The sequence below is a fragment of the Podarcis erhardii genome (genome assembly GCF_964252035.2).
Source record: "Podarcis erhardii genome assembly, chromosome: 7".
NCBI lineage: Eukaryota > Metazoa > Chordata > Lepidosauria > Squamata > Lacertidae > Podarcis > Podarcis erhardii.
In genome coordinates this window covers 40,549,450-40,576,315 of record NC_138511.1, presented here as the reverse complement: position 1 = coordinate 40,576,315, position 26,866 = coordinate 40,549,450, and the positions used below count along the sequence as shown (strand labels likewise).

General features: G+C 40.8%; 1 protein-coding gene across 2 annotated transcripts in view; it reads right to left on the bottom strand.

The window, feature by feature from the left end:
• USP10 (ubiquitin specific peptidase 10) overlaps positions 1-25,403 on the bottom strand; it is a 33,381-nt gene extending 7,978 nt beyond the window's left edge. Inside the window, exons 1-10 of one of the 2 annotated variants that reach the window (XM_081870206.1) lie at positions 25,244-25,403; positions 11,012-11,080; positions 9,779-9,902; positions 7,487-8,509; positions 5,044-5,135; positions 4,661-4,770; positions 3,529-3,584; positions 2,643-2,746; positions 1,673-1,772; positions 847-1,027 (exon numbers count right to left, since the gene is read on the bottom strand). In XM_081870206.1, the coding sequence (XP_081726332.1) occupies positions 847-1,027; positions 1,673-1,772; positions 2,643-2,746; positions 3,529-3,584; positions 4,661-4,770; positions 5,044-5,135; positions 7,487-8,509; positions 9,779-9,902; positions 11,012-11,080; positions 25,244-25,264 (1,880 nt within the window). In that variant the 5' untranslated portion in view covers positions 25,265-25,403. The remainder of the gene's footprint in view (positions 1-846; positions 1,028-1,672; positions 1,773-2,642; positions 2,747-3,528; positions 3,585-4,660; positions 4,771-5,043; positions 5,136-7,486; positions 8,510-9,778; positions 9,903-11,011; positions 11,081-25,243) is intronic. The other variant, XM_081870207.1, reaches the window with a different exon arrangement.
• Between the last annotated feature and the right edge of the window lie 1,463 nt (positions 25,404-26,866).

The following is a 26,866-nucleotide window of genomic DNA, read 5'->3' as shown; positions in this document are numbered from 1 at the left end:
ATCTACATTTTTGTGTGGGATGGAAAATACAACATTTCTAGAGCTTATGTTTGGTAGACTACTATTAAACCATTCCTATCTCCGCTGCTGGCCTCACAAGAGAAAGCTTTCCAACATCCTAACGTGGGATCTTGTTTCTGCGGTGACCTACTTTGTATAGTGAGTAGGACAGGCGTGGCAGAAAGCAGACTACACATGTGGGATTAGAGATTTGTGGTTCTCCCATTCAGCAAAAAGAAGAAAACAGGAATCCCTCAGTTTCATCTTGCTTCCTTTGGATGTCAATAGAGGATGATGTGCTCGCCATTAATAATTGTTACCAGATTAAATATACAAAGAAGTTGTCTCAGAAATATGTAGGGCTGGCTCTTCCGAGTTTCTGTCACCAAGGAATGGAAATGAAGGTACGTTCTTTGGGGCAGCACCAGCTTATAGGAATCTCTCTATATCAACTTTTGGGGTGTACCTTAATGCACAACACATTTTATATTTATGAACAATAAGCTTCTACAGTGGAACTTGTATTGCGACCATAATCCGTTCTGGAGGTCCGTCTGGTGGTCGAAAAGGGGCGCTGGGAGAGGCGCCATTGTGCGCAGGCGGCGATGGCCTGCTTCTGCGCATGTGCGAACGGTGATGGCCACTTCTGCACATGCGCAAACAGCAGCAAACCCGCCAGTTACTTCCAAGTTTGCCGCGGTCGCGACTTGGAATGACCGTAAGAAGAGGTGGTGGTAAGTAGAGGTTCGACTGTACTTATGGTGGCATACATTGATTTTGTGCATTTCCCCTCACCCATAAACGTGATCCTGACATTCTATTAACACTAATTACAATTTATTGTACCTTATGTGACCACCAAATATATCTGTAATTGGTGTCTGGACAAAATCTGCTTGCCGAGTGACAGAGGATTTGTTGCGTGGTCCAACCTGCTCCCATTCATCCTCACTTCCTTCGCCCTGCTCCTCCTGTTCTTCCTCTTCATTTACAGGCTGGGTCTCCGGACCATTGGAAACGGCAAGTTCTGGAGGGAGGAGGAAATGTATATTTTCTGTTCCTGGATATATATATATTATTATATGGTAAGTGATACTCAAGAGTAGATAATTTCTGTCTAGAAGGAAACACTGCTTTATGCAAACTTTATCATTAAAAGCAAGTATCATTCCTCTACCTGCTCAGGCAACTATTGCAGTTACATGAGTAGTTCTACCTCCATTCTTTCAAAACGTAAGACTATAGCACAGTGCAGGCGTAAGACTTAAGATTGTTTAGGGCACACCATAGTTTGTTTCTTTAACCCAGAAGTCTCAGAGAGAAACTACCATCTAACTCAAAGATTGGGGGAGAGGAAAGGAAAGTAGGGAGACATCAGTGAGAACCACTTGGCAACTTTGGACACAGTGGCTGGAGAAATGAGAAAACTGTTTTAGCTTTGGTTTGCAATGCAGATGTAATGGTTAATTACAGTTAATGTAAACCACAGTTTGCAAACCTACTTCAAACTATTGATTCACAAAATGGCTTAAGGTCAAATCATTGACTATGTTTACATACTTCATGGCATAGTTGAAGAAAACAAACCATAAATAAGCATTATGTCTGCACACAGTCCATATACAAATATGCTATATATAAATATACATATTAGCATTAAAAAAAAACTTACTTTCACTGTGAGGAGATAGCAACTTCTTCAGAATCAGCATTTCCTCATGTAGGCCATTTAGAATAAATCCCAGATACTCTTCAGCATCTTCTTGTCTGCCCTGAAGAAAAAGGTGTTTTAGTATAGCCACTCATTCTCTAACAGTTTCCTATTTAGGTTCTTGGGAGTGATCCAAAGGCACAAGTACATTACTCAGTGCACTGAAGTTAAATTAAGTTTCCAAAGCAGTACTACTCCCCACTGTACTCCAAACTGCTTTTTAAAACTCGGGAGAGTTTAAAGTTTGAGAATTTGGTGCAAGAACTTATGCATAGAAAAAGTACTCTAACATGGCCTTTCATCAGTCCAAGGAACTTCCTTTCAATAGCTCTCACTTCAAATGACAAGATGTCTGAATGCAACTGATTTTGATAAAAAGTACCACTCATCAATGAAGCATTTATTCTGGCACATTTAGAAGCTGAATGAAGGAAACATTGGGTTTGCTAATCCTAGCTTTGGATAAAACCTAACTACAAATTTTGTGTTATATCCTTGGGCCTCCTTTGTACTCTTGATTCCAGAGTTATGGAAACATCCATACTATATGTCTGCATTTTAATGTAAACACAGCATATAAATACTAGAACTGCATGTGAACACTAATTCTTTAGGCCTCAAGGTTTGAAGAGGAAGCTGGTACCACGCCTTCAGTATTCTTACCACAAGTTATCATTATCTCACATTTTATATTGACACCCAACACATATAACTCATTTTTTTAAACAAGCCTACTATTCTTTTAACTCTGGCTCCCTTAGCATGTCTGGCACTATTTGGGTGTTCCAGATGCAACCAAGGGTAAGTCACCACTGCTGAAGAATGAAATTAACCATATTAGGGCCGTAATAAAAGGGAACTGCAAACACTATTTTTCTACAGCTGCTTACATAATACAGGGTAAGAAACAGCTCAAAAGATCTAATCTCACCTTTTCCGACAGACTTGACTTGATAACTGTCAGCAATCTATAAATGTATGTAGGTTCAAAGGCAGCTCCAGGCCTGATGTCTCTTGCAATTTTATCACCTAAAGCTGCCAAAACAAAAAGGGGAAAGACAGAGAAATTTGACAAAGATTGACAACTTAACCGTTACAAAAAGCCAGAATTTCAAGTACAGGGTGGGACAGATTCAATGCTACATTTTCAACAAATAATGAAGTAATCACTGCCCCTGTTCTTTTAGCAACACTATGCTGTGGAGGTTTGTCTGTGGCTTAACCACAATCACACAACACTGAAAAGCAGGCAAGGCAACTACTAAAGTTCTCATAGGTAGCTACTTACACCATCAAATTACAGAGAACTGAATTTAGGTAAAAAACCTACAGGTCAGTGATGCAAAAATTAAGAGAGCTATACAAAAGAAACTGAGGCACTGGATCAGCATGGAGAGAATGACAGCAATTGACTTCATGCAACCATGAAATACAATTTATTTGTGCTGATACATCAAACCTAAGGATTGTGCCTGAATACAGCAAGTTTCGCAACACCTCCAAAACTGATGCAAGAGGTTTGTTGCCACCTTAAAAACAAACCAATCTTAAGAGTACAGAAGGAACACTCTCTTTCTGAAACAAGATCATATTTTATGTAAGGTCCTAAGAGCTGAAAAAAAGATGCTGCAAAAATGTTGTATGCCTTTTAAACAGAAAGGTTCTTTTTACCTGACATCACACAAGCCTCTTGGTGAACGCCAATTTGTACTGCAGAAATGTAAGAACCTCAGCTGTATCATACAAAGACAGCATTGAACTCCTCCACTCTACCAATATGTCACCAGACAGTTAGCAGGTGATTATTTTCTACCCACCTTGTTTTGCCTTAGGCGGGACTGGCATATTTGTAAACTCATTCATTAGGCGGACACTGAAGTAGAACAAAAGGAAATCGGTGTTAGCTACAGAGACAGCAAATATTACTAGATACAACTAGCCACAAACATCTGATCAAGTCTAATACTGGAAAGGCTCACATGAGGTAAAATTATTGTTTGTTACAAGATAAAAATGGGTAATTTACCTCTCTTCAGATTACTACAATCTCATTTGAGTGTCAACATAGATTTATTTTACCGGTCCTCTTCCTCAGCTGATGCACTAAAAGCAACTATTTCAATATTTTTATCTCTAGCGCTGAGATGGACAAGTTTTTGTTCCATGTGGTAGGTGAACTAAGCATACACACTACTTGGAGTGGTGTTTCTCAACCTGGCACCATCCAGATGTTTTCCACCACAACTCCCATCTGGTGGTAGTTATAATCCAAAACGTCTGGAGGGAGAGCCACGATGGGGAAAGTTGACTCAAGTTAGCTGAAGGGAGATGGAGCCCCAATTCACAATGGCAATGTTGAACTGTTTCTGAATGCAATTCACTGGCTAGGTTCGGACAATCTTTCCCAGTTTATGAAGCTGGGAATGCACATGGGGGCCACATGCTCCATCCTTGGCCCTTGCTTCCCTTCATGTGCTGGCTTTAGTTTAAACCAAAGCTCCCTGTTATACCTAATTGGAGAAGTCTGGCTTAACTAGGATAGCGAACCAGGATCTGATTTATGAAATCAGGAAAGGTAGTCCAAACCCAGCCATTGAATGAGAGATTCACCAAAGCTCAGGGCTTTGGTTTAGAAATGGGCGTGTATTTTAACTTTGATAAATTGAAACATTCCCAAATCCCAGAATGGGGAAGAGAGGGAGTTGTAACTATGGCAGCATAATTTGAAAATCAAACAATATGGCAATTAGATATTAATTTAGGTTTGCTCCAAATATTATCCTTGTACTGCTCTGTGAAGGGACAATTAAGCTACCAAATACCTAGTATCATTGAATGTTTCCAACCTTTAATTAGTATTATTTTTAAAAAGAAAATAAGAATGTCTACCAACTTACAATTCTAATTCAATTCAATTCAAACATTGTGATTGTCTTGCAATTTACTTACAAACTATCTATCATTGGTGTTGAAGTACACGGCCGTTGTGATTTCGAATACATTGGAATGGACTTCATTAGGTGATACATAGGAGGGCAAGCAACCAAAGCTTGCAGTGTCTATAGAACTGCATTAAGGAGTCAGTTAATAAAGACAGCATTTAACACAGCCACGTCTTTGTGCGAAAAGAGACGAGCAGAACAAAAAATGAACTTAAAATACTGTATGGCACAAGGAAGCCATTCAGCAGCCATAATGATACTGCTCACTTGAAATATACCCCATTCCCATTTTGAACCTTTAAAGTCTGATAACAGGATCTATTTTGTTTTCAGTATGAGAAACACAAGCAGTTAATTAACTCAGGTAATATTTTTCCAATGCAAGGATACAGCGTTGATATAACACCAGTTTCCTTTATTGATCAGCCCTCGTGGTTGCAAAGATACTGGTTTATGTATTAGTTTTACATTTTCCAGTAATTCTGTTAAATGAAGAACACATCCAAAAATGTCAGCAAATCCATTTCCAACTGAACAAATATACTGCCTATTACACATGTAGTGGAGGAAAATCAAACAGTATTTTAGCATCCCCTTGTGGCCAATGAAATGAATTTACACACATTGTCTTCTTGCAAGACGTTTGGTTATGTCTTATCATGCTTACCAGTATTTATCCTCCCATAGATTTGCAGGCAAGGTGAGGCAAAGTACAGGTATAAAACTTCACCTGGAACCACTCCAATATGCATGTACCATCAGTTGTCCACTAATGACTTGTGTCACCTGTACAACAGTTCTGATTTCCCCGCTTAAGAGTTACTCTTATAGTTCCAATGCTTGCTTAGTTATACTCTGTATAAAGCTTCTTGCAACATCCATTTTTGAATTCTAATCTCATATACAATCAAGGGACGTGCAAAAACATCTCATTTGCTGTTACAGCAACAAGCATTAAGTGCATTACAAGAGAAGACCAGGGTGTAAAATGAAGCAGTAGACAGTATTACTCTAAGCCTGTTCTGAAGTGCTTGACCTCATCTGCATTAGGAACTTAAGCAGGGCTGGGCTTACATGGCAGCATAAAGTTCTAAGAGCTAGATCCTGATTGACATGCAACCAACCCTGTTTATGTAATCAACACTAGCAACAGGAACTCTTAATAAAATGCTCTGCTACAGAAACAAGATATTTCTTGCAAGATACTTTTTCTTTGCAGATACAAACACCAATGACTAAATAGAATGGAGCCACCCCAACAAGCTTATAATTTTTTTAATACCACATATTACACTTTTATTGCCATTATATATAGATAGGTCTTGTTCCCACCACCACCAAAGGTTCTAATAACCCAGGTAGAATAATGCTACTGATGAGGTTACTACTATTTAATGAAAAGTCAAATAAACACTAGTGATTTTTTTTTTTTAAAAAGTCAAACCAAATAAACACTGGTGATCTTTTAAAAATGAAGATATTGCCAACTTGTATGAAGTAAATCATTATAAGCACACCATCCAACAATGTTGCATGCATTTACACTTTTGAATGTTTCTATTGAAATTTAGGTCAAAGAGATTAATAAACCTAGACTTGAAATCAAATGTGACAAGAACTACCACTCTGGGGGATTAGACATGCAGAAAATGGCTTGCTAGTAAAGAAAAAATATATATATTTAGAAATAAAGGAATATAAAGAAATTATATCAAGACCAAGAAGTTATACAAGCCTTTCTATAGTCAAGAGTATTATTTTTCTGTATTATATATAAAAAAGTTCTGTCTGCAGCACAAGTTAACTCTTCATGCAATCTAGTTGCCTATGGGGATGCAACTCTGATTTCAGGCAACTCCCCATTTGTGTGCCATTCCACGGCACTGCGCGTAGCCCCACAGCCCCACTCCGCCCCCTTCTGGGGTTGAAAACGGCACACATGTCAGTGGTCGTTTGTGCCTTGAATGCATGCAGATGATGCAGTTAAACGTTTCTGAAGAATCAGCAACTTTCAGCAGCATTCTGTGCCCTGTTATCATGTTACAGGGTATTTGTCAGTTTTAAAGAATACTTTCACATTGTGTACAATGAGCAGAATGTTAAGCTACGTGTGCTTGCATATTCTGGCTATGTATCAGATATTACAAAGCAATGTGGTGCTCACAGCACAGATCACAGGCTAAGTCCTAGTGGCCACTGTTAAGACTGCTTATACATTCAAAGTCAGTGTTAGTCTGGTGGCTCAAAGGCTGCCATGGGCCAGTAAAATGTGTGTTTTTATTTGTGGTGAGACAGATAAATGTATGAGTGAAGGAGAGTAGTTGTATTCAAATATTCCCTAGCAATAAACGAGCAGTGTTCAGCCCTCCCAAAAGAGGTCCTGGGTGGAAGGAGTTATTAAAAAGAACAAAGACCTCCTAACATAGCAAGCTCTCAGTGCTGAGCTGGCAAAACTTTCCAAACTGAGTCACACACATAGGCTCTCACAGCAGCAGCGAAAAGCTAGCTCTAGAAGAGAGAACAAAATTGCTCCAGCCTAAACAAACTCATTCTTTTGTGTGTGTGTGCACATCAAAGCAAGAGTTCACTTTTACTTGTACACTGAAAAGGAAGTAAGCATCAATCCACAGTTGTGTGTTTAACCAGATACTACATTAACAAAAAGCTAGAAGCCATTACACTAAACAAGAGGTGTCACTCTAACACAGAGTTAATCGTTTTTTTTACTATTGTGCTACTAAAGCATTAGGACATTTAGGTTCACTGAAACTTTCAACTCCTTCAAACCTTCCTACACTCTTTGTAGCTCAAGCTTGAAGCACATTAATGATACCTGCAATCCTTATGGCTACAGGATCCTCAGAAACTGGAACAGGCCCCTCTTTGACTTCAACCTGTTTCTCAGGGACCACAGGAGATGTGGGAGGAGGGGTATACTTAGTCTCAACATAAGCCATAGGCATGGAAACAGAAGGTTTGGAATTGTGAAAGAGGCTTGCCCATGATTTTGCAGGCTGATTAACAGAAACGGCTCCTGAAACAGGGGTGGTTGCCTCAGTAGTAGGCAAAGCATCCTCAGGCTTAGTTTGGTCTGAGTCAGTGCTTTCCACAGGATGCAAGTCTACCCCATTGGCAGCTGTGCCCTCACTAGAGGATTCAAGTGTTTGTCCATTTGTAACACCAAGGTTTTCAGTAGTATCAGTACCAGCATATGGCTGTACAACAGCTGTCCTTAATGGGCTGTCCCTCCCAGTTTCAGAGGGGACACAAGACTGTTCCAAATTAGTAACACTGCATACTTCAGGCTGCCCTGCAGTCCTTGTAGCATCTAGAGCACTAGAAACCGAATCATCAGACACGGCTTCGCTAGTGAAGTCCACAGAATTTTCAGGGCTGTTACAAGTCCTTGGAGTGACCGATGGCACATCGCCTGTAAGGTCTACATCCTCTGTGCTTATGCTATTAAGTCCTGATGAACTTGCATGCCCATTTACCAAAGCCTCGGCAGGAACAATGCCATCACTAACATCTTCCAAGTAACTGTAATATCCAGGGGGTCTTTTTTTCTTCTTTTTGCGTTCCCTTTGTCCAAGGCTCCCAGGTAAACTATCATTTTCAGCATTAGAACTGCTATCCAAAGCAAGAGAAGAATCAGTGAACTGGCAGTCTATGGAGTTATAGTTGGCTTCGTTGAGTATATCACTGGGCGTCTTCTGGGAAGGTGCACAACCAAGAATGAATTCCGGTGCCTGAGGATTCAGAGTACTTGAAATACTGTAGTCATTGTTATTCAGCACAGATGAATCTGCCTCAATAACCTCATTAACACCAAATTCAATTCTCTGATACTCTTCCCCTAGGAGAGAAAAATAAACTTCTATTAAAGTGGTGCTTTTTTTCTTGGGAAGTGGGGGCAGATACAAGATAGGTTTGCAATCACTTGTCTTCACCTCAAGTTATTCCTTTTCATCATAAATGTTAAAAACATTCCTATTCAAATATAAATTGTGCAGACTGAAAATATGAAAATAGCTTAATTTTTCCCCCAATACTATGTCAACATAGATTGGAATGTCAAAAGATTTTCAACAATAGGATGTTCAAGGCTCTATATTTCACATGGCTGGCACTAAGAGTAGAATTTTGTGACTTTGACCAAACAAAAAACAAAAAAAAAACCACATTCTGTAAAACTATCATAGTCCCATCTCTAAGACAAGGAATTTCAAAGGTCACTGCAACTAAGCAACATAAACATCTGATACCAGCATCCAAAAAATGGCAAAAAAATTTCTGAAATGAAGGGTGAAAATATTTTCAATAACTACTCTAAAGGTGGCTAACATACATAATACAGTGAAAACAATCAGTAATGAAAGCAGCAGCAGTTGCTTTAAAAGAAGCTGAAGGCCAATGTTAAAAACTGCTGAAACCCTAGGAAAATATAATACTTTAATTTGGCCCCTAAAAGATGTCAAATTTGGGAAACAATGGGTAGCAAGTTGAAGTACCATCCCCAAACAAACCCCCTTGGCAGGTGATGAAACCTAGGCCAGTAATGATTATCTTAATAATTGGGCTGGTCAATATGGGACTAAAACATTTAGGGATTTAAGGCTGCCCTCTCATTTACACTCTTCTGGGAGTAACCCCTATTGAACCCAGTAGCACTTGCTTCCAAGTAAACATACATAAGACTAGCCTGTAAAGATTAAAACCAGTACGAAGTCTGAATTGTGCCCAGGAAGAAACTTCATCTAATGAAACTTTCTGTACAGGCAATATACATTCATGTCTCAACAGATCAGTGATCAGTCATGCTTACTTTTCCAGCCCTGTCTAAGTCATTCTCTTTCTTAAAGAAAAACAGATTTCAATATTGAGAAGTGCTGAAGTTTTAACATTTACAAGTCCCTAATAATCAACAACTAACAGCACTGATCCAACACGGCCTCAAAAACACTGGATTCTTTTAAAATAACTTTTTCAAAGCCATCAGTTGGGAGTGAGGGTTTACTGTTAGCTAAAGAAACCATAAAATATGGATTGCTATAAGTTTAACTGGGTTAGTACATTTAAGTAGCAAACTAACCCAAACCCCCAAAGCTGAACAGAAGAAACGAACCTGCAATACATTGGACTTCAAAAGGATTGGGGAAACAGTTGTGAAGAAGGAATGGCTTCTTACCATCATGGAGCTCTCCTGTGGACTTAAGGCCACATGAAATGGTTTCATTGTAGGGTGGAAGCTGTACAGAAAATAAAACAAATGGTTGCATTGGTGGTGGGGAAAGAAGATTTCACCAAAGATAACTTATGTCGGCACTCAATGGAACAATCTGAACCCACCACCAACCACCCTTCCTCTCTTGTACACATATTCTCCTGTGCCCTTAATGATTATTGACATTTAAGTTGGCATGTTGTTGTTTAGTCATTTAGTGTGCCCTTTAATTAACAGTTGCTTCTTTACAATTTTATATACACAGCAGTCTTTTACCAGGCTGACTGATAAAATAAACACATTGGATTTATGGGGTGGGGTGGGGGTGGACTGATATGCTATTGACAACTGTAACAACATTCAAAATTTGAAGTGAAGCAAAACCGTGTGGCAGTACAGTGGTGCCCCGCAAGACGAATGCCTCGCAAGACGGAAAACCCGCTAGACGAAAGGGTTTTCCGTTTTGGAGGTGCTTCGCAAAACAAATTTCCTATGGGCTTGCTTCGCAAGACGAAAATGTCTTGCGAGTTCCTGCGGGTTTTTTCCCCTTCCCCCCTTTTTCTAAGCCGCTAAGCCGCTTATCAGCTGATCCGCTAAGCCGCTTATCAGCTGATCCGCTAAGCCGCTTATCAGCTGATCCGCTAAGCCGCTTAACAGCTGGTCCGCTAAGCCGCTAATAGCGCTAATCCGCTAATCCACTAATGGGCTTGCTTCGCAAGACGAAAAAACCGCAAGACGAAGAGACTCGCGGAACGGATTCTTTTCGTCTTGCGAGGCACCACTGTATTATAGGGTACTCACTGATCTATACTAAACTAACTTTCTTCTATGCTTTCAACATACAATAGATTTCAACATTTCACACATACAGTGGTACCTCTGGTTGAGAACGGGATCCGTTCCGGAGCCCCGTTCGCAACCAGAAAGGAACGCAACCCGCGTCTGTGTGGGTCGCGATTTGCCGCTTCTGCGCATGTGGATGGCGTCATTTTGGGTGTCTGTGCATGCGTGAGTGGCGAAACCCAGAAGGAACCCTTTCTGGTACTGCAGGACACAACATGAAAAAACGTATCATGAAGCAAACATAACAAGAGGTATGACTGTACAGGTAAATAAATTTAAAATAGTTCTTACCTCAACAGAGCAACGAGGAGTCACAAAGAACTGATTAAATTCATCGGGGCTGAATTCCCCAAAGATGTACTAAAAAGTAAAACATATTGTATTTAATTAGATTAACTGAAGTTGATCATGGCAACACAACTTGGCTGTTGTGCATATGTTCGCTGGAAATTTCAATGGCCTTTGTCAAAAAGAATCCTGAGAAATCTCTTCATTGGAAATTTGTGTGACCTCTAATTTATACAAGAAGCTGACAATTAGCCAACCACAACTTCTAAAACTGCAAGTAGCTGGTTAACTGAAGGCCCCAGCATTTAAATTTTGAAAGATTAAACCAATTATGCTTATGCTTTTGCTTAAACACCCATGTCTTGTGTACAGCTATTGTAAAGGTTACATATGTAATTAGTGTTAGAAACACAAGATATATAAGCTAGGCACCAAATGGCTCCTTAAATGAAGGTTGCAGTTGCCAAAACGGAATGTCTAGTTGCCATTTTGGGGCAAGGTGGCTCTAAAGTCTTATTTTTCAAATGATGGACTGACTGTGATTGATTCTCAGTTAAACATGTGCATAGTTCAGATGACAACCTTGAGCTAGGTTAAGACCTTTGAGAACTAAAAAAAGAAAAGTCACTTGATCCATGGACAGACCATATAGATACTGGCCTATTTCCCACCTCTTTTTCTCAATGGTGACTGCTCCTGCACAGAAAAAGCATTTTGGTTCCTGAAATTCATTCTGATTTTGTAGATAAAATATAACTGACAGAATTATACAGGATGGGGTATTATCATGTGAAAAACAGTCCAAATCCAATGAACCCTAGGCATGCACCTCCAGATGGAAGAGATGTTAGGTGCCATCCTGGCATTCAAGCATCTTCACTTTTTCAATCAGTGGAGAAAAACTGCAGTCTGGGGATTCCATTCAAGCAATTTTACAAATGGAGCTTCTAACAAGCAGATGGAGATATGCCACTAATGGTGTGAACATATATGAAGGGTCCTGGAAACACCAATGTATACTGTAGTAGGAGCTCTGGGCAGTATCCTGCGAAGTAGTTTAGTTACTACAAAGGACTTTTAGCTGAACAACGTAACTTATTATCATGCTTCCCCCCAAAAAAATCTATGTTGGGGATTCCCGCAACTCTCTGGAGCAGACGGCGGGGCATGGAGGGGAAGGGGACGTTTTATTGTGCAAACAAAAATCTTTCTGCTACTGGAAATACGTCAAGGGATACTGCTCTTATGATTTTAAAAGGTCAAAAACGAAATGTGACAATTTTAATGGCAATGATGCTGCAGCCTCTAATACAAATTCTGCTTCGGCTATAGCCCTGAAGTGAAAACTGCTTTTGGAACATGGTTAAAGTTTTGTTAATCTGTTAAGGACCATCTAAGCAGCTGCTTGATATCAACTATATAACACCTCAAAGGAAGCCACAACTGAAGTATACTGGAATCCTTGCTCATATTTCAGTGGATTTCTCATCACTAATCAAGGAGTAACACTCATTTCAATGAAACAATTCAACAGACACAATTTCACACCAAAGTAAAAATAGCTGCTTGCACAAAAACATACTGAATGATAACTTGTTAGAAACATTTTAGATGAAGTCATGCAAAGAATGAAATGCAGTCATGCAGCTTAAAATGCTGTTACACAAATAAAACTTGTTCCCACCACATTTTTCTCTCAGAGGCTTAAATCAATATGTGAAGTGCCTGATATACTACAACCACCAAGAAAGTGTGTCAAATGAAGTATTATCATCTCAGGTCTGTCACAAGTGTATACATGAACTTCTCAAAAAGAGATTCAAAATAGAGATGCAATGCCAACTCAACAGACACTTGTGTTATGTACCCTCATCAGAGGAGACCCAGGAGGCCTTGTTCTTACACCAGGCCCCAGGTCAGTCTGCACCTGGTAGCAAAAAGCCAGGACGCTGAGATGAAGCTGAGACTGAACAATCTGAAGCCCAAGGGAAAGACAGTGCCTTAAATGCCAGGTGGAAGCCTAGTCCATCTGGAAGTATCTGATTGCAGGCAAGGACTCCTCAGGAGTAAAAGCTCCTTAAGCATAAGATTTTCCTCTCAAGGAAACCTCTGGAGAGAAGGGACTAGATACATTCTATGTAGCAGTTCTGTGCCCTGTGTCAAACCAGACCTTGAAGTGCTCTGACCTTGCCTCTCATCTAAACCTTGTTGTGAACTCTGCTAGTCTGGACCCTGAACTTGGACTAGCCCTGGATATTGCTTTGGTTGTTGCCTCCTTGGTGCTGCTGCTGGCAAATCACTTGTTTATTCAGGACCAAAGCACTGTGACCACACCACAAACTAAAACACACTCATTCCAGTGAGTTTATTTTTTGCTGGATGCCCCAACAGTCAAGTGCTTCACCTCATTCAGAGATGATAGTTGGTGCCATGAAAATATGCTGTGAGACAAAGGACATACCAACCAACCACAGCTAATCTAAAGTTAATGCAGCAATTTCATATTCTAGCCAAGCTTACCTTGTATATCATCACAACTTTCCCCTGGCACTGACAGTCCCAACTAAACCCTACCCTTCTCATTTCGCCACCTTCAATAATGCCCTATTCTGAATGAGACCATTCAAGAGAATTAAGTGGTAGACTACTGAAGTAGAAAAATTGACTGAAACCCTTCAGAATGCAAGAGGGTACCAATTAGTAGTGACCCCTTATTTTTCTACAAGTAGCAAAATTAGCACAGCACTGGACTGGAGCCTTTTCTCCCAACATGCTAGTTTTCCATTTAGTATGAAGTTTCTTTTCTTTTCTTTTCTTTTTTCGTTTTTTTACATGAGGAAATATTTAGCAACATTATTTTTCCACCTGCAGTCTAATTTACCACCTCTGTATTCAAGTACATATGCATACCCAGCCAATTTCTCTCTCCAGAAGCCCAGTCTTCTTGTTCAGAACCCAGAATGCCAAGACTAACATGAGAAGCTAGGCAGTAGCCAGACTAGCCCTTTCCACTCCGACATGCACCTATGAATTTTGGTCTAATTCTAGAGAAACTATGATAGCATGGACACCTGAAGACATTTTTAAACTATTTACATTTCAAATCCTAAAAGTTATTATGAAAAGTTTGATTTGAAACTTAAATCAGTCACATACAAACAGAGAGAGACACTCTGGGATTACCACCCCGACCACCACATCACCATCTGATCTAAGGTGTGAAAGTAGCTCTTCCAATCACAAACAGAATACATGTATAATGCAATAGTCTCAAAAGCTGTGTCTACTGTCTCAGTGTGACAATCAAATCAGGATGATTTGAGGGTGGAAAAAAAGGCAGGGAGTAGTCTACTTGTCCAATGAAACTTTACTCCATACCCAGATAGCATCTCCATTCCAAAACCTGCAAATCCTGCTAGGGAACTCTCAAGGTTGATGAGGGTTTGTGGCAGCCACTACCAGAACAACAAGTCAAAAACACATTTTACCTATTTGACAATTATTGAGGGAAAGGGTTGAGAGATTAGTGGTTTCTGGGGCATAATAAAGGCTTTCTACCAAATAATTATGAGCTAAAAAAAGTGTCAAGCCAAATTAGCAAATTTAAAACAGCAGTGTGATGTAACAAAATGCTACAGTGTGAAGATAAATCCCAGTGGGTTGTGTCCAAGACATTCCTGCACTTATTTTCAAAAACACACTCCTACATGTGGTACTGTATGACAAACTATCTAGTTATGGCATCTGAAGAACTCTCAATACTACTGGCCATGTTAACTTTTCCAATACAACACTCAACTCTTGCTCTATCCTGATCAAACACAGGCCACCTTCAACTTAATCAGATACGGAGTGACCTAATAAGCTTCTTATCGTCTCACCAGTGAACTAACAATTCCTGATGTGCATTTGCAAGGGCCTTTCTGACTTCACCTTGGCAAAAATGCCCCACAATTTAATATGTGCAATGTACAAAACAGACAGTAAGCCTATGACACACAGAGAAGTCACTTCAGAAAAATGTTTCTATATATTAGTCCCACCTTTCCCAAAGAGAGAACTGCAGTCACAAATAAGCCTTCCCTGGAAGCTTCCACAGAGCCAAAGCAATGTGCACATTTACTACTAGACACTGTACACTAAACTACCACTACACAGTACACACTTTTCATAAGCTCTTTCTTTTGAAGAACGTGAATAATGCACAGGAAAAGCAGGAATTTCTAGTCTCAATTATAACCATGTTTTAGAATTGCTAGAAGCTCTCCTGCCATGAAGCACCATTGTTCCACACAAAGTTCCTTAATCCTGAGTGGTATGTTAAATGGTTATATATAAAGCATTTCAACTGAACAGAAAAAAAAACTGCAGCTCTAGCAATGCAGTTCTTTCAAACTCAATATCTACTTTGCTGAAGCAGCATTAAACTGACAAATGACTATAATCCAGTGGCTCAAGGCCAGCAAGTTCTACTACAGACAGACCTGTACAAAGCAGACAACAGCATGTAGAATGTTTATGGCAGTAAACTGAAACTGAACTGTGTAGGTTGCCTATATTATTAGGTTCATGTGGAAGAGTTCTTGCAATATGGCAATTTGCAGAAAGAAAGCACATTCTGTACATGCAAAAATGTTAAATGGGAATTCTAAAATATGGCTGACACAAAGATTCAGAGAAGAATTAGAATCAACTTAAGTTAGCAGGTACAGAGACATGAAGGCCCGGGAGGGTCCCCCCCCCCATCTTTATTCTAAAGCAGGGACATCCAACTCCCAAGAGACTGCAATCTACTCCGGGGGGGGGGCTGGCAGTGATCTAACCATTTTGGGGAGGGGAACCTGAAGTTGTTCAGCATTTTTAACAGGGGGAAGCGTAAGTTGTTGAGCTTTTTGGGAGGGGGGGAGCCAAAGTAGACCTATTTTTTCCTTGTCGCTAAGCCTCAAAGGACTGAAAGTACAGAACAACATAATTGTGTGGCCATCCAATTCATGCTGCTGCAAATACACTGGACCCAAAATTCAAAGGAGAAATGCAAGTGACTTTGGAGACCATCTTGGGTGTGATGCATGCATATGTAACAGCAGCCAGTTAGTATCTAAGAAGATGAAGGAGGAGGAGGCGGAGGAGGAGGAGACGACAGAAGGTGAATGAGACACAGCTGTGGGAAGCCTGAGGAAGTACCACCCTTGGTGTCTGCCCATAAAAAGCACGTCCTGCTATGGGACAGTAAAAATGCTAGAAGAGGAGAGGACAGAGGGTGAAGGAAGAGTTTTGAGTGAATGGGGCCCCTCTACCCATCCTTTGGACCCCCTGGGAAACTCAATAAACCTGCTGTATCAGGAACTGGGTGTGGAGAGTGCAGCTGAATGGGACACAGCTGTGTGCAGCTTGAAGAGGTGCCATCCACCTTAAGCCTGCCCATAAAAAGCAAGTCCAGAAAAAAAGATTAGGGTCCGCTGTTTCCAAGATCTTTTCTCATTGTGAAACTTTTGTGGGTGAGCTGAGTTTGTTTGACCCGGGGTGAATCAATGTATCATTTTTATATGTAACTGTGTAATTTTGCAATATTTTGTTAAAGTTCTCTGTTGTTGTTTCAGTTTCCAGTACACTGCTTAAGAGATATTTTACAAATATATTAAGCAGTATAGAAATTGAAATAATAATAATAATAATAATAATAATAATAATAATAATAATACATTTTTGAAATCCTGTGATGGTATCACTACTTCCACATTTGAATGGATTACAAAAAAAGCAGCACACTTAGGACCTGATGCTGGAAAGGTACTTTCAAATATTGCAAAGTACAAAACTTCTTCAGGTATTTGGCCAAGAAATGTAGTCTGGGATCCTGCCAAACATATCCCTCTTGCAACATGGTGGCAAAGCCTTTGCACAACAAAGCCTCCAGCTCTTGCTACTTACCTACTTCAGATTCCTCCATATTCTGAAGCACGTGAAAGAAACTGGTATATGTTTGGAAATACTATATACCAAATTAAGAAATAAACTGACATGGGAAAGGGTAGACATGTGTTTCCATCTGGGTAAACTTTTAATTCTTAGAAGTCCATGATAAATATGAAGAAAAAGCAACTGAATACATTTCATTTAGTGAGTTTTGTTTCCCCTACCCTTTTTCTTGACTCTTTTTATAAACAAATTAGTGCTTGACACTATGTAGGACTGGAGGAGACATAATAATTTTAAGAATAAATAATAGTTTGTTTAATTATTATGTTGATGGCTCATCTTTATTGGGGGTTTTCCTGCTCTTCATAAACTTGCAAAACCGTGAGAGAAGATAGACTCCTTACAGTTCAGCAGCTTGTCTGAATAAACTATATTTTTAATATACCCGATAAATGCTAAACAAAGTTTAGCTTGAAAGCTTTCAAAATGATTTTTCTTCTGTTATAAAAAAAATCCCTTTCTCCCCAAATCCCTCAGGGTAAAAAAAATTGTATCCTCCAGTGAGGATTCAAAATTCCCAGAAATTTTACACCTATAATGCTGAAGAGCACTAAAATTATTCTACCCAATTGATTTGCACAGAACAAAACAGGCAGAAATTATTTCTCTTCTCTTATGTCATTCCAGTAATTTCACAACAGCTTTCATGGCTACCACAATTTGTACAATACTGCCCATCTAAACGTAATTCCAAGTAGAAAGCATGTTTTAAACAACAGCAACAAAAGATTGCTTATCCAATGTATTTTGCATATAATGAAACACGCAATATCACAGTACAGAAGTTTTCTTGGTGTAAAGAAAGATCTTTGAAACCTTGGACAGCTATGTTACTATAATAAACCTAGAGCAATGGCATGTTTGCCTTGATGAGGCAGAGATATTCAAACTCTGTTCTAGAATCAAGGCAGCAGAATCTGAGGGCTGGTCTGTATATGCAACAGAATATGGTGGTAGAATGGGCTGCACCCCTAAAGGCTGCAGATACAGAATCACATTACTGAAATCTTCCTTAACATTTAATTCCCAGAAAACAGGAAACCACTCCAGCAAGCAAAGAGGTTTGACTCTTCCCGCTAAAGTTCCAGTTTTCCATCTGCAGGATACTCATAGGGGAGTATTTCAAAACTGCATCTCCCCATATACTCTAAAGTGATCAAGTCCAGCCTGTTATTTCATTCTGCTGCAAGCCCACTACTCCAATGAAGTTAGCAATAGTATTTCAGCATCAAGTGATTTAGCCCCTGAAAGCTACTGCAACCAAAGTACTGCCAGAAGCAAGAAGATAAAGTCAAGCTGGGGTGGTTTTTGTTGTTGCCTAGCCATTTTCCATAAAAAGACTTGATGTGCTAGTATGCAGAAGCCAAGGCTCCTGGACAGATACTACAGGTAAAGGTATACTTGAGGGCATACTCTGGCCTTTCAACTTTGGCTGCAATCCTAATACAACTATGTGGGAGTTAAGTTTCACTGAAACTAGAGGTACATATTTCGAAGTACACATTTACAATCAGAATGCACAAGCTTGAACACACATCTACACTGGGTAACAGCAAGGACATAAATTTTTGTCTACTGTAAGACTACATTTTATAAAATGATGGTTGTTTATTTGACTTACCAAAATGTTTTGAGCAGGTAGGTTATTTATTAAACATGTATCTTGCCTTTCCACTTTTGCTAACTTATTTGCTAGGTAGGTATATGTTATCCTAAATCCAAATGTTAGGATTTAACTGCTTTGCTTTTGCATACTGAACTCCGAAACAAATTTCTATGTAGATTTCTGACAGCCACTGCTCTCCTGTCATTTGTATGCTACTGCAAATATGCTAGAGTGGCTGGAATTGTCTCCCCTCCCCCGCCAAAGTTTCTAAACACTCTAAAAGGGTGAGGGCCCCCATTTTCAGGAATACTGGTCTAAACTCCAAGAAAATCAGTAGCCTTCCTAGCAGTGTCTACTTGGTGCCCCCTAGCCTTAAAATATAGAAAAATTACTATATATAGAACAGCATACTCTAACAAATAGTGAGTGTTTTCATTTAGTTCCAGAAATGTTCATGTTAATATTTTGCTTTTTAAAATTAATTGTACTACTGTAACACCTTAAAAACCCACATATCTGTGCTATACAATGACTAGAATAATCACAATGGAACAAGAACCTTGAATATGCATAACAAGGGAATTAACAGACTTCAGGTTCAGGCATATTTGCCTAATAAGTATGAAGAATGAAAAATCCTGAATATTAGAGAGAAGCTATACTAAGATAAATGAGTGAATCCTGCAGACTACTTTTTTAAAAATGTGATCTATTTTATCAAAGTTATTCAAGCAAGAAAAGTTAAGGTGTACACTTAGTAGTTTGAGAATGAGCCTGTTAAGGAAATTTTAAGCCGAAGAATCCGCATTGAAATCAAAGACTCTAAACTAACAAATTGAAGTTAGCCAAGCCTGAAGATCAAACAATTAAAAGAACATTTGCCACTTACTTCAGTGGGATCAATCTTACCTAATGCAGTATTTAAAGATATGTTGCGAGTGAACAGCTGACAGGTTATAGGTGGAAATCAATTTACAGCAACTATCAGTTTGTAATTTCAACATGGTTGCAGGACCTGCACCTGGACAACTTATGAAATGTATAGCAAGCATAATCAATGTGGTGCCATCTAGATGTTGCTATACAATGGCCATCCATCCCTGTATACTAGCTATATTGGCCAGTGCTGATCAGACACTCTCCAACATCAAGAAAGCACTGTGTTGGCTACACCCGCAGCCTATAACTTACATAAATATCATCTCTAATATAAATTTGCTAGGAAGTCTTTTGCAAACCACTAGCTCTCAAATTCAATTCCACCCCCATCTGATATACAGGGAATAGTAGTAATACTGGTCTAGTTTACAGAACCATTGTCAGAGACTGCAGACCTGACTTTTACCACTTGCTTGTTACTACACTACAGTCTATTGTGCCACTGCTATCATTGTCCTTAATTCCAAATATAGGCGACTCACTACCGGTACTTATGAAAGGGTTGTCTTCTGGGCACCACACGCATAAGTGAAATGTGCGTAAGTGGAGAGCCTGCTGCAATACTGCTTCCTGCCCAACAGCTGTTGACCAGGATAACATGGAAGCAGTGAGAGCTCATGAACACCATTTTGGAACCCTTGGACTCCTTTTCTTTTAATAGCTTATTAAAACTTTCTTTCTGGACTTTTGGCTTACTGGCATCCTCTTCAGGCTCTGGGGAGAGTCTCCTCATGAGCCACAAAAACTTTCCAGCTCTCTCCCACCATTTCAGGTTTCAACTGAATTATTTATTTGAAATTTTTATTTCCCAGTACCACATGTATACAATGTCACACATGAGTTGATCGCGCATGGGTGGGGGGATTCCTGTATTAGACTGCTGCAGCTATTCATCCATGTACACAAACTAGAAGCTGCTTTATTTTACCAAGTACTGAGATAATATTTTAAACTTCCAAAAACCAATATAAGTGATCACTATTACTAATTGGTCAGTCCTTGAAGTGGCAAAGAGCAGCGTGTTCATGAGTCAGTTGGGACACCATTATACCCACATGCAAACATGTCACCAGCTTCTCCTAATTGACTTCTTATAACCAGGAACAAATCTATGACAAACAGAAACATTACTGCACACAATGCCCAACAACCCTGAGAAGCAGATTAGGCTGAGAGATTGTATCTTGTCTAAGGCCATCTACTGATCTTTGCAGTTGTTCATTTATGTGAACCTTGGCTTCTTCTAATCAAATCTAACACTCTATTTATTAAAAGATTTCTATCCTACCTTTCAGGACAATCACTCTAGCCACTGCACTGCAGATACAAACTACAAAGAATCATGTCCATAAGGTTTCTCTGGCATTAAATAAGTCTAATTGCTTATTACTAAAATAATGTACATAACGGCTTCAACTATAACACCTTCCATTGCAGAAGAAATTAAAGCCTTGTGGAAAGTTCTGAATTTTGAATCCAATGACCACATTTTAATCTAACTATTAAAAATGCTAGAAATGCAAATGCACACTTCCTTCCAGGTGTTCAGAACATCCTGTTTAGCAAAAACAAAAAACAAAACTTTAAATGAGACTACTTTAAGGCATGTTTCTCTCATTCTTTATGTATTTTGAAAGGTTTAATATCATCTCTATAAACTTTTCCCACTATCAATCAGTACAGGCAAAATGTTGCACAATCTCCAAATTATGCTGTCATAACACCAACCATAGCTAGCACCAAAACGAAAAGAAAAGGGCAAATTTATATGCAAGAGAGGCCACACATGCCTGCAAGAGCTCTGGGGCTCTTAACCATGATTAAAAGATCAAGCAACAGTCTATGGGACACACACAGCCAGATCTACACCAATACTAAGGGGAGGGTTGAAGGGTACTGCCTTTTAAAAACACAAACAAACAAACAAACAAACAAACAAACAAACAAACAAACCGTTGACAGGGTAAATACTGGTATAGCCACACCAACCATGGCCCAAACTCTTTACTTTCACTTAAATGTTACATGGACTCTATATGGACAGTGTGTATCTACACACTTCAGTGGTAGAGCAGCTGTTTTGAATGCAGAAGGTCCCAGGTTGAATCTGGCATCATTGGATAGCCTGAGAAGGATCCCCAATCAATAGGGCCACTGCCAGTCTGTGCAGGCAATATTGAGCTAGATGAATCAATCTGAATTTCTGCCCCAAAGCAGTGGTACTTAATGGAACACTGCAGCCACAGCCCTGCCTTTCATGCCAGCCAGCCTGGAAGAAAAATGACTCTGTTACACCAGCTCTCAGACTGGTGCAGCAAGGAGGCCAGATCAGGCTATTTTGGTGTTTGCTCTAACTTCTGTCTGTCCATCTCTTGGGCGGGAGCACTTTAGTGTTACTCACTAGCTGAAGCTCATCCAAATCCCTCTACAGTGGTACCTCGGGTTACATACGCTTCAGGTTACAGACTCCGATAACCCAGAAATAGTACCTCGGGTTAAAAACTTTGCTTCAGGATGAGAACAGAAATCGCGTGGCGGTGGCTTGGTGGCAGCGGGAAGCCCCCATTAGCTAAAGTGGTACCTCAGATTAAGAACAGTTTCAGTTTAAGAACAGACCTCCAGAACGAATTAAGTTCTTAACCCGAGGTACCACTGTATAGCATGGCAGATATGCAGTTTGGATTGCTCTATAAAGCAACTTCCTACAGGAACATAGTAAGCTACTTTATACCAACGGAAACCACTGAGGTTGTTTCCAATATTAGTTCTACCCAACCAAGAGTAAAATATTTGAAATTAATAGACATGATTAACTTAGACCCATTAAATTCAATGGGTTTGCTCTGAGTATAACTAAGCTTTGGTTCACCCATGGTCCATCTAGCACATATTGTCAACAGTTGCTGACAGCAGCTTTCCAACATTTCAGACAGAATATTTTCCCTGGAAAGGCCAGGGTTTGATCTTAGGCCCTTCTGCACACAAAGCAGATGCTCTACCACTGAACTATGGCCCTTCACTGTAGAAGTTAAGCCATGCCCAAAAGACTAGCCAGAAAGAATGTATACAGACTATAGGTGTCATCTGTGTTTAGAGATGCCAGTTAATAAGATCAACCATACAGGTAACACTAAAGAAACACAGTAATAGCTAGTGGATATAAAACTTATACTAAACCTGTATATATATCCCACGTCAGACAGGGACACACTACCAAAAACAGCCTTCCCGAACTGAAGCCCTCCAAATGTTTTGGAGTCCAACTCCCATCTGCCTCAGCCAATATGGCCATGCTGGTTGGGGATGATGGAAGCTGTAATTCAAAATATATGGAAGGCAGCAAGTTGGAGATCTGGCTGAACTGAATCATTCTGGGTGTCAGTAGCCGAACAGTACAATGGGGAACAGCACTTTATTTCAGAAGTCTTTGATGAGAACAAAAAGCTAGGGGAAAACCAAGTAGAACAGTAACATACAACCACAAAATGCCTACACTCATGTTTTGCTTGTCATTTACTCTATTTCTCAAGGCACTGACCAAAGATCCTCTACAAATTTATTAAAGAGCCAAAGTCAAGCATTAGATCCAAACAGCAAAGTAGTAACAGTTCCAGATGTTGGGAATGGGAAGGGGTTTGTATTACTCCATCTACAAACCAAGACATCAGATGAATCCCAAATCTAGAAATTTGATACAAAACAAGTTATACTAGCATTTAAGTAACATTTCCTCTCTCTTGAAGAGATAACCTTGTTTCTTTGAAATCCCAGGGGTCAACATGATCCATCATATTAAGATGGTATTTTTTTATATATAGGTCAGACTACTGGGTACTCTAGGGTGTGAGTCACCTTCATCCATAGTCCGTGACATAGCTGCTTTGTGCAAGTCATACAAATTCATTTTACTAAATGTCCTTGTCCTTCAGTGTCCAGCATAGTGTGTCCAGATCCTCCACTTTACTTTAGTGAAGCTGATTGCAGATTGTTTTGCAGTCTTGTAATGTTTTCAGGAAGGCCTGAAGGTGGAAAATCCTGCCTCAACACAAGTTTTTTTTTCAATTACATGACCTTTAGATGCAAGTTCTATGAGCAAAAGAAATCTTCCCAGTTACTTGTGTGTCCACGTATACCCCATGTATTCACCTACTACTAGAGTGCAACAAACAAATATAAAACTACTGGCAATTAGCACCTGTCCAATACTTTTAACTCTCTTGCATGTCTGGCAGTCTGTGAGCAAGGACTAAAACTTATCTGAAGAAGTGTGCATGCACACGAAAGCTCATACCAAGAACTAACTTAGTTGGTCTTTAAGGTGCTACTGGAAGGAATTTTTTTATTTTGTTAAAACTTCCAAGTTAAGCATGTGAGAACTAAAGAGTGAATGAATGGATGCAAGTCCGTTGGCACTTTTTTTCCAATTCCCTCCCCTCCTCTACAAAAAGCAATGCCTACTTTCGGTGTTTCCCTACCTTCTGCACTTGTTGCCTCCATCACTGGCAAAATTTCATTTCTTACCTCCAAAGTTAATCTACCCACCCACTTTAAAAAGGTATAAAGACTGAGGTTACAACCCATGCACACTAATCTAGGACCAAAGTCCTATTATGAATGTAGTATAATTCACTTCCTAATAATAATAAGCCTGCTCAGGGATCAAGCTGGAATCAGCCCCAGCTAGCATGGCCAGTTATCAGGGAGGTAGGAGTTATAGTCCAACAACATTAGCAGTAAAACTCTTCTATACCTGAAACCAGGGAAACTTACTCCTGAACAACAACAAAAGTAAAGGGTGCCTGGCTGAAAAGCTGCAACAATCCTATGCACTCTAAGAGGCTTACTCTTGAATAAACCTCTATCACTTTACCTATAGGTAAATCAATATGGCTGAACCTAGGGAGACTTGCTCCCTCAAAGCACGCTGTTGGGTTTCCTACCAGCGCACTCTTACCCAGGAGCAAAGTCTCATGACTGAATATTGGCCAGTTTCCCTAACCTGCTCAGAGAATCAAGCTGCAAAGCTGCAACAGCACCACCCCTCCTCCCGCTTTAAACTGCGAGTTAAAACAAAACAAAATGGAAAGTCCTACCAATGGGTTTTATTCTCCGAATAAAGCAGCTCAAGCAATTTCATCCTTACTAATGTATCGCTGAAACCCCCCTACCCATGTGTGCTTGAAACTCGGGAGGGGGTATAAAATCCCGCATGCACAATATTTTAGGCGTGCTCTTCCATTAAGGTCAATAGAGAGATCTCTCCCCCCCCCACACACACACACCCCCGCAATTTCTTCTTTCCTGCTCAATTCCAAGTAAAGCGTGCAATGGGATGGCTGCCTTTAAACCCCTCGCCTGGCTGTGCTCCTCCGCGAGCACGCGCGCGCCCCACCACCACCACCAGCCCCTCCTTTTCATCATGCACAGAGAGAGAGAGAGAGAGAGAGGCGCCCCGTGGCTTAGCGGGGAGAAAGCCCTCCCGCCACAACCCGCTCGCTCGCCATGACACACACACACACGACGCGATGAGCCTGCAGAAATCGGCCGGGTAGGCCCAGCCCTTGCCAAGCCAGGCACACACGCAGCGTGCTCCTGCCCCGAGGAGGAGGAGGAGGCGAGGCCTGGCCGGGCCACAGCGCGGAGGGGAAACCCTTCAGTCAGGGAAAGGGAATAAAAGGTGGCGGCCTCCGGGCTCGGCTTGAGGCGTTTACCTGCGCGCCGTGGACGGCCATGGCGCCCCCGTCCCCGCTCGGCGGGGGAGGCGGCGGCAGCAGCGAGCTCAGCGTCTCCCTCAACGCCTCACGCTGCTGGCCCCGCCGCCGCCATCTTCTCTCTTCGCGCACACACACCACACAGGAGAGGGCGGGCAGCGCGAGGCGGGGCGGGCAGCTGCGCCTGCGCAAAGGCGCGAGCGCACCTAGTCATCCTGGCTCACACCGCGCGCTCCGGTGCCTGTCCCAGTCGCGCGCGTACACGCGCGCCCTGACAAAAAAGGTCTCTTGTTGAGGATCTCGCGTTCCTTCCCCTCGCGCGCGTGCGTACTCGGGGCTTGCCCGAGATTGACAGAAGGGAGGGAGGGAGGACACGTTTTTGCGCGCGCGCAGCTGCTTCGCCAAGCGACCGCGAAAGAACGAAGCGGGGGTTGGAAGAAAGAAAAAAAAGCAAGGCGGAGGCAAACGGGAGGCTGGTGATACATTACGCATGCGCAGCTCTTCCCTACTATTGCGCTGGGATAAAGGCAAATCAATGCTGCTGAATGTGAGGGAAAAGGCGGGGCGGGGGTGAGGAGGGTTCTGCGCATGCGGCCCTCAAGGCGGGGAAGGGAAAGAATAAAAGTGCATTTTGCGCATGCGTAGTTCGACCGCCAAGCTCGAGAGCGCGCATTGGGCTTGCTGTATCAAGAGATGAATGAATATTCCGCGCGTGCGCAGCACTGTCAATGGGCGGGATTGGGCGGTTCCGTTTGGTACGCATGAGCAAAGAAATGCTGAAACGCTTGTGCTGCGCAGGCGCTGTGTTAGGATTGTTTCAACATAGTGGGCGGAATGTGAATGAATGAGCAGGAAAGCAACACTGACAGTTGTGGATGGTGCTTTTTCTTGTTCTTATCTTGCAATTATATCTTTAGTTATAATAATATATATACACACAACCGAACAAAACTAATCCAACAGGTGCAGCAAGCGGCAGATTTATGGATCCTAGTTCTATAAATGGCCAATGTGTTTGGAGGAAACTGGTTTGTCATGGGGCGCAGTGGTCACAAATATTGCAATTCCTCAAAAAAAAATGCTGTAAAAGGAACCATTGTTCTACTAATTCTGTGCTGCAGGCAGGCTACTGCTACAACCAGTGTGGGTGAAGGAAACCTGGGTTCAAACTCCCACTTGCCATGAAACATACTGGTTGATCTTGAGCCACCTACCCTTTCAGAGGGTTGTTAAAATGAGAGGGAGAATCACACACTAGGCTTCTCAGAGGAAGACTCGGATCAAATCTTATCAAATAAATCAGTATTTTAAAACTGTAAACCGCCTTGGGTGCCTGACAAAAAGTGAAGTATAAATGCAACAAACACATTTACTTTATGCTTATTAGTATTTACTTTATGCTTATTAGTTGTACTTTACATCGTTTGTATATGTTGTGTCATTCATTTCTGTGTAATGTTTTTATAAAGGGGAATGACAAATATTTTAAAGGCATATACTTTTTTATCTGCCTTTCCCAAGGTCCAGGGAGGCTTGCAAACAATTAAAAGCAAATTATACATTGATTCATCCACTGGATGTAGTGGAGACCCATTCTGTTGGCTCAGATGAGAGGACAGCAGC